Source organism: Mauremys mutica, chromosome 9 (assembly GCF_020497125.1).
Source record: "Mauremys mutica isolate MM-2020 ecotype Southern chromosome 9, ASM2049712v1, whole genome shotgun sequence".
NCBI classification, from domain to species: domain Eukaryota; kingdom Metazoa; phylum Chordata; order Testudines; family Geoemydidae; genus Mauremys; species Mauremys mutica.
In genome coordinates, this window is record NC_059080.1 from 73259983 (window position 1) to 73273202 (window position 13220).

The 13220-nt window shown below is 39.0% G+C and overlaps 1 protein-coding gene across 3 annotated transcripts in view; it reads right to left on the reverse strand.

Annotated features, from left to right (window-relative positions):
* Positions 1–4576: 4576 nt before the first annotated feature.
* Positions 4577–13220, reverse strand: part of XRN1 (5'-3' exoribonuclease 1) — a 92655-nt gene continuing 84011 nt past the window's right edge. For 2 of the 3 annotated variants that reach the window (XM_045029388.1, XM_045029386.1), the window contains 9 exons: positions 12733–12794; positions 12086–12196; positions 11364–11492; positions 10904–11060; positions 10389–10570; positions 9989–10102; positions 9782–9899; positions 8733–8893; positions 4577–8282 (listed from right to left, as the gene is read on the reverse strand). In XM_045029388.1, the coding sequence (XP_044885323.1) occupies positions 7986–8282; positions 8733–8893; positions 9782–9899; positions 9989–10102; positions 10389–10570; positions 10904–11060; positions 11364–11492; positions 12086–12196; positions 12733–12794 (1331 nt within the window). In that variant the 3' untranslated portion in view covers positions 4577–7985. The remainder of the gene's footprint in view (positions 8283–8732; positions 8894–9781; positions 9900–9988; positions 10103–10388; positions 10571–10903; positions 11061–11363; positions 11493–12085; positions 12197–12732; positions 12795–13220) is intronic. The other variant, XM_045029387.1, reaches the window with a different exon arrangement.

Genomic DNA, 13220 nt, shown 5'->3' on the forward strand with positions numbered 1-13220 from the left:
CGCTTCAGGGCAGGGGACAGCAAGTCACACAGTTCAAGGAAAGTGCCCTTACGCATCCTGAAGTTTCGCAGCCACTCTGTGTCATCCCAGACCTGCAGCACTATGCGGTCCCACCAGTCCGTGCTTGTTTCCCGGGCCCAGAATCTCCGTTCCACACCATGAACGTGACCCATTGCCACCATGATCTCCACTGCCCGGCGTACCCTGCTTTCTGAGAGGTCTGCGCCACTCTCCTCACCGCGCTGCCGGAGCCTCCTCGCCCGATTTCTCAGCAGGTGACTGTTGCAGAGGTGGACGATAAAGTGCGAGGAGTTGACAACGGCCATAAGTGCAGCGATGATCGCAGCGGGCTCCATGCTCGCAGTGCTGTGGCGTCCGCGCTGTCACTGACCAGAAAAGTGCGCAAACAGATTTCCCGCCGGCGCTTTCAGGGAGGGAGGGCGTTTGTGAGTGACGGTTGAATGATGACAGTTACCCAAAACCACCCTCGACACATTTTTCCCCCAGCAGGCATTGTGAGCTCTACCCAGCATTCCAATGGGCAGCGGGGACCTGCGGGAACTGTGGGATAGCTTCCCACAGTGCACCGCTTCCAAAGTCGACGCTGGCCCCGTGAATGTGGACTCAGAAATTCGAATTAGTGTATTTAGTATGGATACACAAATTTGACTTCATAAGGTCGAATCCACAAATTCGAACTAAGTTGATTCGAAATAGTCTTGTAGTGTAGACAAGGCCTTAGAAAGTGCACTTCTCCTATATAGGTCGTAAGGATCCTATCTGTCTGAATACTGGCTGTTCTTTCTTTGATCTGCAGCGTGCCTGATGCTTTTCAGATATCAGTTGTGGGTACAGCGCCAGATCTGCGGCTGGGAGCTTAAGTCTGGGCCTCATCTGGGGGCAGAGTTGTGGCCAGAGCCTGGGTGGTACTCCCTCCCCACCTCCCCTGGGGGCTGCCCCAAGCCCCGGTTCCCCCCGAATGTTCCTCCACATCCCCATCCCACAGTTTGGGGACCACTGACTTATAGCAGAGGTGGGCAAACTCCAGCCCTCAGGGCCATCCTGCCTGGTCCCTGAGCACCCAGCCATGGAGGCTAGCCCCCAGCCCCTCCCCTGCTGTCCCCGTCCCCCCCAACCTCAGCACCGGCACCATGGCTGGCTCTGGCATTAAGGGGGCAGGGGGTTCCGGGGGGCAGTCGGCGACAGGGAGTGGTTGGATGGGGCAGAGGATCTGAGTGGGGGCAGTCAGGGGATGGGGAATGAGGGCAAGGGTTGGATAGGTGTGGGAGTCCCAGGGGGCCTGTCAGGAGGTGGGGGGCAAATCGGGGTCAGGGCAGTTGGGACTGGGAGCAGGGGGGCTGGCTAGGGGTGGGGTTCCTGGGGGGCAGTTAGGGGTGAGGGGTCCCGGGAGGGGGCGGTAAGGGGACAAGGAGCAGGGGCGGTTGGATGGTTCGAGGGTTCTGAGGGGGGCAATCAGGGGGCAGGACAGGGCAGATAGGGTGGGGCGGCACAGACTCCCTACCCAGCCCTCCATACAGTTTTGCAACCCCGATGTGGCCCTTGTGCCAAAAAGTTTGCCCACCCCTGACTTATAGTGCTAGACTCAGGGAGCTCAATGTATTTAGCTTAACAAGAAGGTTAAAGGGTGACTTGATTAGTCTGTAAGAATTTACATGGGGAACAAATATTTAATAATGGGCTCTTCAGTCTAGCAGAGAAAGTATAACACGATCCAATAGCTGGAATTTGAAGCTAGACCTATTCAGACTGGAAATAAAATGTAAATTTTTAACAGAGTAATCAATCATTGGAATAATTTACTAATGGTCATGATGAATTCTCCATCACTGACCATTTTAAAATCCAGATTGGATGTTTTTCTAAAATATGTGCTCTAGGAATTATTTTGGGGAAGTTCTATGGCCTGTGTTATACAGGATGTCAGATGAGATGATCACAATGGTCCCTGCTGGTCTTGTAATCTATGCATTTATTTGTAAGTACCAAAGAATGTCCTCTCTCATTGCTGCAACCTGATCTTTGTCTTGGAGAAGCAAGCAATTCATTTTCCAAAAAAGTGAATTTTGGGATTCATCCCAGCTATCAAAGACTATTCCCAGCAGTGCACGAATGTTCTGCAGCTCTTGTTTGGTTCATTAAGGATTCAGAGACTAAAATAAAATCTATTCCAGTATATAACTGAGGAAGGTGTGAATAAAATATGATCTCTTTCCCCTGGGTGCATTTCTGTCCAGCTGAGAGACTGAATTGTTAGCACAGAGAAATTAATGCTGCACCTGCTTCTTATATCCTTTTTTTTTTAAAAACCAGATCTGCCCCTGTGAGGAATTCGTGTGCAACTGAAGTCTCCTTCAAGTTTAACTTCCCCTTCTCCAAAGTGTTGCAGTTTTTTTTTAAGAGAGTCATTAAAAATATTTTTGCTTTAGATTGGGAACATACACAGGGTCTACTGTTATTAATAACCCAGCAATTGTGTCCTTCATTAAGACGAAACATCCCTCCTTATCCTTAAATTGATCTTTAATCTGAAAAAGTTCAGGTTTAGAAAATATGCCCACTCCTCTTTTCTTTTCTTTGGCTGAAGCAAAGAGAGTCTGCTGAAAACCGATTGCCTTTCATGGTAATAATTTGCCCCTCCTGAGAAAATGAGTTTCTTGAAATAAAATAATCTGAGAGTGTTTTGTGGGTTTTGTTTTTTTTTAGTTCTGCCAGTTTTTTTTCCCCTTTTAGTGTCATTATTTAGCCCTTTGACATTCAAAGACGTTACTTTAAAAGGAAGAACCATTGATAACTATTTCACTTTGCTGAAAAACTTGAAACTCTGATTCTTTAGCTGTTTGATGGCATGAAGCCTTGTGTGGCCATTTTTCTCTTGTTTCTAATTATGTTGCATTTGCGTGCCTGAATATGGCTTGGCTTTTGGCTGTAAACTTTTGTATTTCTTATAATAATTTCCCTCCACCTCCCCAGTTCCCTCTCCCCTCCTGCATTCCCTTAAATCCAAAAATATCAGAATAGCATATAAATCAGACCCCAAACAATTGTGCTTTTGCTGAAGCCCCAGGTCCTGTACTCTCCCCATGAACACTCGGACTATTTCTCTTGTAATCCAAAGAAGGTATGTTCTCCATTTACACCCTTAGGTATAGATTACCATCTGATCATTTGAGTTACAAGGGGAGGATTTACACAGAACCCTTAAATGCTTCTCCACTTCCCCTCTCTATTTTCTCCATTCTCCTTAATCACTCCTTCCTTAGTGTTCTTTATTGTCTCTACAGAACCCATCTCTCACAGACATATGATAACCCCAATTAAAGCACACTTCACCCTATTTCCCTTCCAACATTAATGTAGTTACTTTACAACTGTTCATTTTTGGTGACTCCCAAGAACTCTCTTCTGGATGGGGGCTGCTTTAGCTATAGATGAACTAGGCAGGTGCCTAAGGGAGGGCAGATTTTTGGGCAGCTGCCTAGGGTTGCAGATTCATCAGAGGCAGTGTGCTGCCACCTCCTGATCTACTTGCATTCATAAGCAGCAAAATGGAACTTAGGGACAGTTGGGCCCACTCCACACCCTTATGCGCTTGGGTTGGGACACCAGGACAGAGGCGCAGCTCTAATGGACACTAATGGCTAAATGAATTCAAACTTGATGCCGGGGCACATGTACTACAAATGAAATACACATGGACAAAGCACTCAAAGGAGAGGATTCTCCCCCTCCCCCTGCAAAATAAGAATGAAAAAAAATAATGCAATTGCCTTTTAAGACTTTTAAAGTTTAAAAATTTTAAAATATTGAGGTTTGTGACACTGATCATTTTATGTAGCAACTTGTTATTTATTCAAAGAACAAAACAACTATATGTTTCTTTCTTTAAGGAGTTTACATGCATCTCAATTTGTATCTTGAGTGCATATTCTGTCATTCTACTTTGTTCAAGGTTTTGCCTGACAGATGAGGGGAATATTACTATATTGTTCTGACTGGAAAACATCTGCAGAGCTCTCTGGTCCGAGTATGGGAAATGGCTTCATACCAGAATGTCACGTCACTGATATTTACTTTTCCATGTGCCTTATTGTCAAGAGATCATATACTGTATTCCTTGGAAAAAACCTTTAACTTCTCCTTCTTGGCTGTTGGGCTCCTCATGGCCTTTCAGTCACCTCTAGGCTTTACAGGGTTACAGCAGCTCATGTGGGGTCCCTGGTACTATGCTCTCCCACTACAGAATCAAGTGTTATCTTTTGACTGCTGCTCTTAACTAGCAGCAGAAGCCCAAGCAACGTTAGCAGATCCTCAATAGCCAGTTGAAGGTGTTTCATCTATAACTGACTAGCAATCATCATTGAAAATTCATGCTTTGCTCTCCTAAATGACTGGTGGTGGGACATCAAGAAACCGCTCCAGTAAAATGGAAGCTTGCTGCTTTTTGGAATCAGAGCAATTGGGTTTTTAACAAGTTTAACCCAACTCTGAAACTTTGGATTAAGGGCAGGGTTGTTCCCAAATAATAGGCACTTGAATATAAAACACTTAAGATAAATAATGTTTCTAGTTTCAATATTTAATCCAAGCAGACGCAGACAACAATCAGGTTTATAAAATTATTCTGTTGAATTAAAATTCTGTATAGCATTTAACTCTTATGAATAATTTTTATCCTTCAGTGTATCTTATGTTCATATTTTAAAATATGTTTGCACAGTCCTTTATGCAACTACATGCTAGAAATCTGCAAATGCGCAATTTAACACTAAACAGGACAAAAAAATACATTCCATTTCCATTCATATGCAAATTGAAAACATTTCACTTGGCAGATAAACAATGAAAAGTTATTTTAAAAAAATCAAACTACAAAAATGCACACATAAAAGTCTTCCCTTCTGGATTTTTAATAAAATACTGCTCTGTATAAGATCTAATGAAAAATTCCAGTACTTACAAAATACTTTATATCTATGAGAAAAATGAATGTTTAAAGTTATACCTGTATGAATTAAACATAATTACAGAGTTGACATAGAATATAAAACAAAAGAGCTGAAATAATAAATGATACGGCTTAGGACAATGTACATATCACATGTAACAGAACATGTGAATGCTAAAGTAAGTTGATTGGGCACCAGGTTCTGGACATTACAGAACCCATAAATACAGATAAAATGGACAGGAAGGGTAACTAGGAAATAGGGACTAATACAATACACAGCAGATACAGAATCAAATATTTAACTTATGTATAGAAATTTAGTATGGCAGTTTCAGTGGCACTGGGAAAAAATTCAGCTCCTGGTTTGAAAGAAGTAACTATTTCATGAGAAAACAAATGGTTTATTTATACTGGCATTGACATAGTCTCCTTCACAAATCATTCTTTACATATCTGCATATCTGGCTATCTAGATACAAGAGGACATTATAAACTATGTAATTCAGTATTTCAGCAGTGACTCTAGTACCCACACCCAGCATCTACTAGCCACGTAATCTTGGGGATAACACTGAAAAACAAGGTTTTATGGAGATTAGAATCTCTTAGGAAGGTTTGTAGGTGTGCTAGCAGAACGTAATCCAGTTTTCTCCATAATGGAAGCTTCTCAAAAGATCGCGCCCTGGAGATCAAATAATAGTACAAGAGACTAGGAAAAAGAGTCTGGAAATCTAGTTAGGAAAAGCAACATTTTAAAAATATTTATGCTAGCATCAGTATCATGCCAACATAATCCCTAATGATGTTGATGAGATACATTGTGAAGGTCAACTTAATGGAATGCTCCTTAAGACCCTCTAAAAGGCAAATCTCTATAAATACGACAGAGTTAATATATTTTGATAGATGTCGCCGCTGAGAAACAGGATTTTGAACCCTATAAATCTAAATTAAACAAGAAATTGTTTCAATCAATTTAATAATTAAAGATCTTAAAATTCACACTGTGAAGAATGAACTCACATTGGAAAGCATTAGATTTAAGGAAAAGCACACAACACAGCAGAATACAGATGAACCTTTGAGACTAAGTAGGAGCTAGCTGCTATTGAGAGAGACACTATCTCCTTAAAAAAAGTTGTACAAAAGTTAATCAGTGTAAACACCTGAAGGTTGCTATTCTAGCCTGGAGATGTGCAAGGATTTTGAATGACTAACAAGGCACGACATAAAAATAATCCTGAAACTACATGATTTCTGGAATCAGAGTTTAAATATACTGGATCCACATACAGAGTCTGTCATCTCTGTGGTACAGTCAATCCAGATTAACCAGAAGAGTTTTATGATTATGTACAGACTACTATAAAAGGATTGGAGTATCAGAGGTCCAGAAGACAAGTATCTGGCCAAAAACGACCAAATAAAATTTCTGAGAGAACACACTGTCTATGGGAAGGATAGAAATAGCAATAGCTATCAAAGACCCCTGAAAGGCAGGACAGCAGAGAGGAGACAAAAACAGTTTTGGGAAAATGAATCAAAAACCTTAGCAAGAGAAACATCTGTGAGATGAAATTGGACACTACCATAGGAAAGTGAAGCTATGTTACCATGGCAAAATAGCAAGATAAGAAACCGAGGAAAATTCTGCAAACTTGCATGTGCTGCATGAAGTCTGCTTAGAGACACTGTATTGAATCACTGATTAAAGTCTGACATATCACTAATCCTTCTAGGGTTTTGCGGAAAAGTATTTTCACCAGGACAGACAAGAATAAGGTAAAAATGGTGGTGCAGACCCAGCCAACATCTACAGAGTGCGCCAAATGAGAAGAGACATCAGACCAAGTTTTGCTTTGGATCCATACAATTTTCATTTATGATGAATGAGAATTGCATGGATCATAAGGTAGTACAGGGTTCTTTCAGTTTTTTTCTTCTTTTAGATATAAAGTGATAATTAACATGCTATATATACACACAAATACCTTTGCACTCTACTCATTTTATAATTTAGAAAAAGTCAGGATTTTTGTGGCTTTTGGAGTCCATGAAGAAGTGCATGTGGATATGTAGTGGATATCTATGTTGATTAACTAGTAAAGTGAAATGGAGTCAGATTTTAAAATGAATCATAACTAGCAACTTTATTAATATAATTTGAAGTGAGAACTTTTGTTTGCAAGTCAATTTGCATTTGCTGTATTCTATAAGCCAGTTGTCTCTGTCAGCAACCCATCTACTTTGCCATTTTGTAAAATTCATCCTGTAACAATAATTCTAGATATGTAATGATGTCTAACTTCTGAGAGTTTTAGAACTGCTACCGTTTGGTATGAAACCTAGAAATGAATGTAGTGACAGCAAATCTGGCAGTGCCACCACAGTTAAGTTCTATTCCACTCTTTCAGATCAGGAGGACCTAGAGACCCAATAAATATGAAATTTACAGGTAAATAAAAGCCTTCTCTATTTTATAAAAAAGGAGTTAAAATACAAAAGATCGTATTAAGCAATATTCCGTGCCTGACTTATTACTGCCCCATATCCTACCGCAAAAGCAAGGCAATTCTGAATTAGGAGTCCCACTCTAATATTATTGCTGCTCACCCGCTATAGAATGTAAGCCACTATTCAGAGACCTAGGCACCAATGGATCGTGTGGTGACCTTAATTCAGGATTTTCTGGCTTTTATCAGTTTAAGTTAAGATCTTTAATCAAATTTTAACAAAGTTTTTATAAGTATTTATCAACAGCCTGGAAAAGCCTAGAAACTGAAATGTCTTTCACTCTTTATTATACTTATTTTTTTAAAATAATGCTTTATGATTTTTTAAAGGAGATTATAAACACTGGGATAAGAGGAAAAATAAAATCATACTTAAAATGGTTGATTTTTCTAAATAGCACTATGATTTTTTTAAGGATATATATATATCTCCTTAAAAATCCTAAATTTATATGAAAAACACTGGGGGAAGAGGAAAGATAAAATCAATCTAGCTACAGTATTTATTCTGAAGATTTTGGTGCACCAAAGTTGACAGCCAGTTTTCTTGGCTTTCGTTTGCTAGAAATGTTTGGTGTTGATTTGTTATGAGGAACGCCTGGAGTAGCTACGTTGTCTTGAAAAGAAACAGCAGACTGAACAGCTTGAGGAGATTTTAAAGGAGCTGAAGTATCTTGTTGAATGAGCTTGTTGGTTTCAGAATACATTAGCTGTTCATTCTTTAGTGGTCCAGCTTGAAGGGAGCTCTGGAATTCTTTGAACTCGAAATTTTTCTTGCTAGCAGCCCTTTTTTTAATTACCTTTAAATCAAATAAGTATTATTAAAAGAATGTAGTCTCACAAAACTGCAAATATACCACTATAAAAATGCATATAGAACAGTTTAATAATTTTCTAAAACTAAACAATGTATCATAGGAGTGTCTTTGCAGCTATCGTATCTCTATTATAAGATCATAGGATTGTCACCCTGAAGCCTAGAATATCTGTGGAGTCAGTGTGAAGAGATGGAAACAGCTACAAGCATGGTTGCGAGCTCTCTTTGTTCAGAATATCACCACGTCAAAACATCACTGGCATTCAGGGTCTGATACGGACAAGTTTTTAAGTTCTCGGCCATTTTCAACTTATGTATACACTTGACTTTACAAGTTACATCCATGTGATAGCATGGACTTTCAGCATGTATATAAATACTTTTAACATCTTTTATAAAAATATGATCTCAAGACAATTCCTGTCATGCTTACCTGTAGAGGAATAAACTGGTTGTGAGTACCAACTGGTACAGTTCCTGCAAGAGACATGTTCCCAGGATATGAACCGGGATAGTAAGATTTGCCATGAATAGGCACTGGAGCTCTCCATGGCATTGGACCAAACATGTGAGATGATGGAGGCATCATATTAGCTGTGAAAAACAACAAATAACTTTTAGTTTCTATTATTTCCTTTTAGGAGGGTGGGGAGTTCTCCAAACCCAGAGTATCTCAAGGATATTTTTTCACTTTGCTTCTTTCACCACAAAGGCCCTGTTTTACAACTGAGGAGGACAGAATGCACTCTCTCTGGATCCAGTCAACAATGCAAAGACTGAGGAGAAGTGGGGGAGCAGTGCCTGCATGGGGACCTTGAATTCTACACTATTACTAGCTGCCTAATTGCTGGTCACTACTGTCACAACCCTTCTTGCATTCTACAAAAATAGCAGAGCATTAATGGTACCATGGGAATTTTCAGCAGGCTTTCTTGGGGTGTTATATCACGACACTGCTTGGCAAAGGGTGGCAGGCTTCCTACATAGTGTCTCAGGGAAGTACTGAAAAGACTCAGGAGAGCTGGTTCCAAAAAATTTGACAAAGAGTGCCTTGATTTGCCAATTCACAGATGATTGTTAGCTATAGGAGAAAATACTAGAAAACTGTTGAGACGATATGGAGGGGAAATCACAAAAGCAGAGCTTTCTGGCAGGTCTTAGAAGTAGATGTGTCTTCCCTCTTGCTGACCAGGACCAACAGTTCTAGACTGCTTCTCATTGTATTCAGGAGAAAAACCAATAGATAGCACATTGACATATGTCCTGAGAAGAACAACTGAACAATTGTTAAGGTGTGGAATTCTTTGTTTTTATTTCGTGTGTCCATGAGAGGAGGTTCACGAATTTCCATTTTCAAGGAGGTTCAGAAGTACATCTACCTAAAATGGTGTTCTCTAGAAGTCACCCATGTTCACAAAATCCTATTAGAGTTACAGTCAAGTTTTCAATTATTTGAAAAAAGTGTATTAGTCAAAAACTTACCAGTGGGCTGGGTGAAGACTGGAGGAATGGATCCAGGTGGTACAGGAGCTCCCATCGACTGATAATTTGGAAACACCGGTGGAGGTGGCGGCAAAGAAAAGTTCACTCCTAAAGAGCTCTAGTTAAGAGAGAATAATTTATTATAACAGGCTCAATGCAATAAAACAAGACAAGGATACTAGGTGTTATATAGTATACCGTTCTCACCAATCGTTGTAATGCAAAAAATGCAGCTCTCTCCTTGGCTTCATTTTCAGAGTGACACTGAGGTCCATGTACTAATAAGCCATTGGATAATTTTACTTGACAAACTGTCATGGTCTAAGAAAATAACATAAAATAGATTTTTTTCATGAAAGTTCATCTGTCATCACTATATGCAAGCAAACAGAAGAGCTAAAAATTGAGACAGATTAACGTAAATTAATACAATAGTTTTAAGTTTCGTATTTTATTTTTGGAAATGAATCAAATCAAACAAGAGGCACTAAGGTCTCATCTACACTGGGATTTTAATTATTAGTACAAATTCATAGCAAAGGGCATGATTTACATGCGTGCAGCTTACTCCACCGGCCTGTAGTTCTACCTATAAAACAAGCCTTACCTGTGGTGTTCTGAGGAAGGAGAAATCTGGTTGTGGCATTCCAACCAGGGAACAAATACGAGAGAGTTCAGATACTGGGGTAGACAACGCAGACTGTGGACCAAGGAGAGGGTGACCTCCAGTTTCCAAAGCCTGAGCATTATGAGGGCCTCCTACACCATGAGGCTTGTTCATGTAAGCAGCTATAAAAAAGAAAGTAAGAAAAAAAATAGAATCAGGCAAAAATATAAAATAAAAAGACAATTCTAAAAGACCAACACAGAAGCAAGTATATTTGAATACATTCCTGGTATTTTCAGAATGTCTGACTTTAATGCTATGCATTCAAGAGATTACTTAGGTATTGTAGGGATTTCCAGTGCTGAACAGTAAAAACGGGATAGAAAATATGGAAAATTCTACTGTTTGATCCTGAAAAGCAGTATCAGTAGCAATCTTTTTACTAATTGTAGAGATAAGTTAACATAAGGCTCTTTTGCCTATTTTGTCGAGGATTAGCTGGTATCTGTACATACCCATTTTTTTTGTTTGTCTATGCTGCATGGCAGCCCCATGGGAATCCTGCCTAGCAGAGGAAGCAGGAACTTCATTAATCAGTGGCTTCATTTCATTCTTGGTTTCTATGTCAGAGCCATCAATCTTCAAAATTTCTTTGAGCATCTGTGTTCCTTTCTTTACAAAAGAAGAAAATATTCAATAATCCAATGAAGTTTAGATAGCACTATTCAAAGTGAATAAAATAACACTGCATAATGGTAACAAAAATTGCAACTTTTGATTTCCCTGAAAAGTAATATTTTACTATTAACTATATATGTTATTTGCTTTAAGAAAAGTTAATAGGTTTTTGTTGTTGTTTTTTAATTAAATATCATTATGTTTAATAAAGTAATAAGTTTTGTTTGTAAACAGAAGTATAAGAAGCTAACAAAACAATGCTAAATTGTCACCCAATGGCTCCCACAATACACAAACCATAGCAAAAGACTGTGGAGACAGATGTTCTTCATTGGTGACTCTTTCTTCCTTGGGATAAGATGATTGCACTTCATTTTCTTTGGAGATTTTCAAAGATGCTAGAAGGTTTTCAAGTTCAGAGTCCTTCTAAGGAACAGAGGTAAGAAGATACTAAAAAATGAATGTAAAACTTTGCATTTAAAATAATAAATGCCCTGACCAGAAAGAGCTGGTTTAAAGAAAGATTAAGTCTACTTTGGGCTATTTAGTTTTGTCAGTGTCTGATCCTAATGCGGCTCTCTATATGTGGAACTCCATTCAAGTCAATGGGGACTGTGGGCATAGAGTGACTTCCATGTTGAAAGTATCTAAGCCAGGGGTAGGCAACCTATGGCACGCGTGCTGAAGGCGGCATGCGAGCTGATTTTCAGTGGCACTCACACTACCCGGGTCCTGGCCACCGGTCCGGGGGCTCTGCATTTTAATTTAATTTCAAATGAAGCTTAAACATTTTTAAAACCTTATTTACTTTACATACAACAATAGTTTAGTTATATATTATAGACTTATAGAAAGACCTTCTAAAAACATTAAAATGTATTACTGGCACGCGAAACCTTAAATTAGAGTGAATAAATGAAGACTCGGCACACCACTTCTGAAAGGTTGCCGACCCCTCTAAGCATTTAAAGGGCCAAACTAGTCAGAAGCATGCTCACATTTAATGAGCCAACTTTTACCTTCCCAGCTATACAGGACTCATCAACTGAAGCCTTCTGAATTACAGGCACACTTGGACTTTCATTCCTCTTCAAAAGCTTAACATTATATTTATTTGCTCCTGCAAAATTCTGAAAGAAATTGCAATATTGATTATTACACACTAACACCTCACAGTTAAAATGTAGATCAGCTGAAAATAATCTGCAAATTGTATTTCACAAGCTATCATTCTTGTATCTGAATGGACTACACCCTAATGGAAAGTCCATGATAACATCTATGTTTTGCAATTATAGTATCAGCTTTAAACATGCAAAGCTAGAAAAACTGCAGAATAATGAAAACAATGGAAGAGATTAAAAAAAACTTCTGACATGCTTCCTAGCATCAGTCTTGGAATGACATGTCATAATATGTATCATGTCTGACAGAAGCATCACCTCTCTCATTTTCTGCCTGTAAAGGCTCCAAGAACAATGGTACGTTATATAAAATTTCTAAAGGATAAAAACTGCCACAAATACAAGAACCTTCTGGTCGCTGGCAGCAGAATTCACTGAGCTGCTCAATGGAGAAAATTTGTAAAATGACGAACTAGAAAATAGTAATAAAAACAATTAAATAATTATTGGAATACATGTTCTCAATATAAGAGGAAATATACCTGTTTATTTGATATTTTGTGTGTCTGACCTTCATTTCTTGGAACTTTAGAATCTTCTTTAACTACAAATAAATTAGTTCACAGTATCAGCTGCGCAAAGGACCATTTATTCTTTTTTACTGCTTTTAAAAGATATTAAAATAAATCAAATTGACTCCAGAAACCATTATATGTCCCCAGTTAGATTAAATCAGAATTAAATTTGAGATTATGTATCAAACATTTGTTAACTCTGACTTCACTGTTCCTATGCACTTTTCTTGACAGGATAAAAGAAGCAAACATTAAATGTATGTGATAATGCTTATGTAGCTTTACTCGTGTCTAGTAAACATGTTTACTTTTGCTTCCAAAGGTTGTACATGCAAAAACATCCTCTGTAAGTTTGATAATGTGGGCCAATTGCTTGATTAAAGACTGCAGGGTCAATTTGTAGAGAGGTCAGATATGCTTAAAAACAGCCAATCCTGGTCCATTTGGGCTCAGTG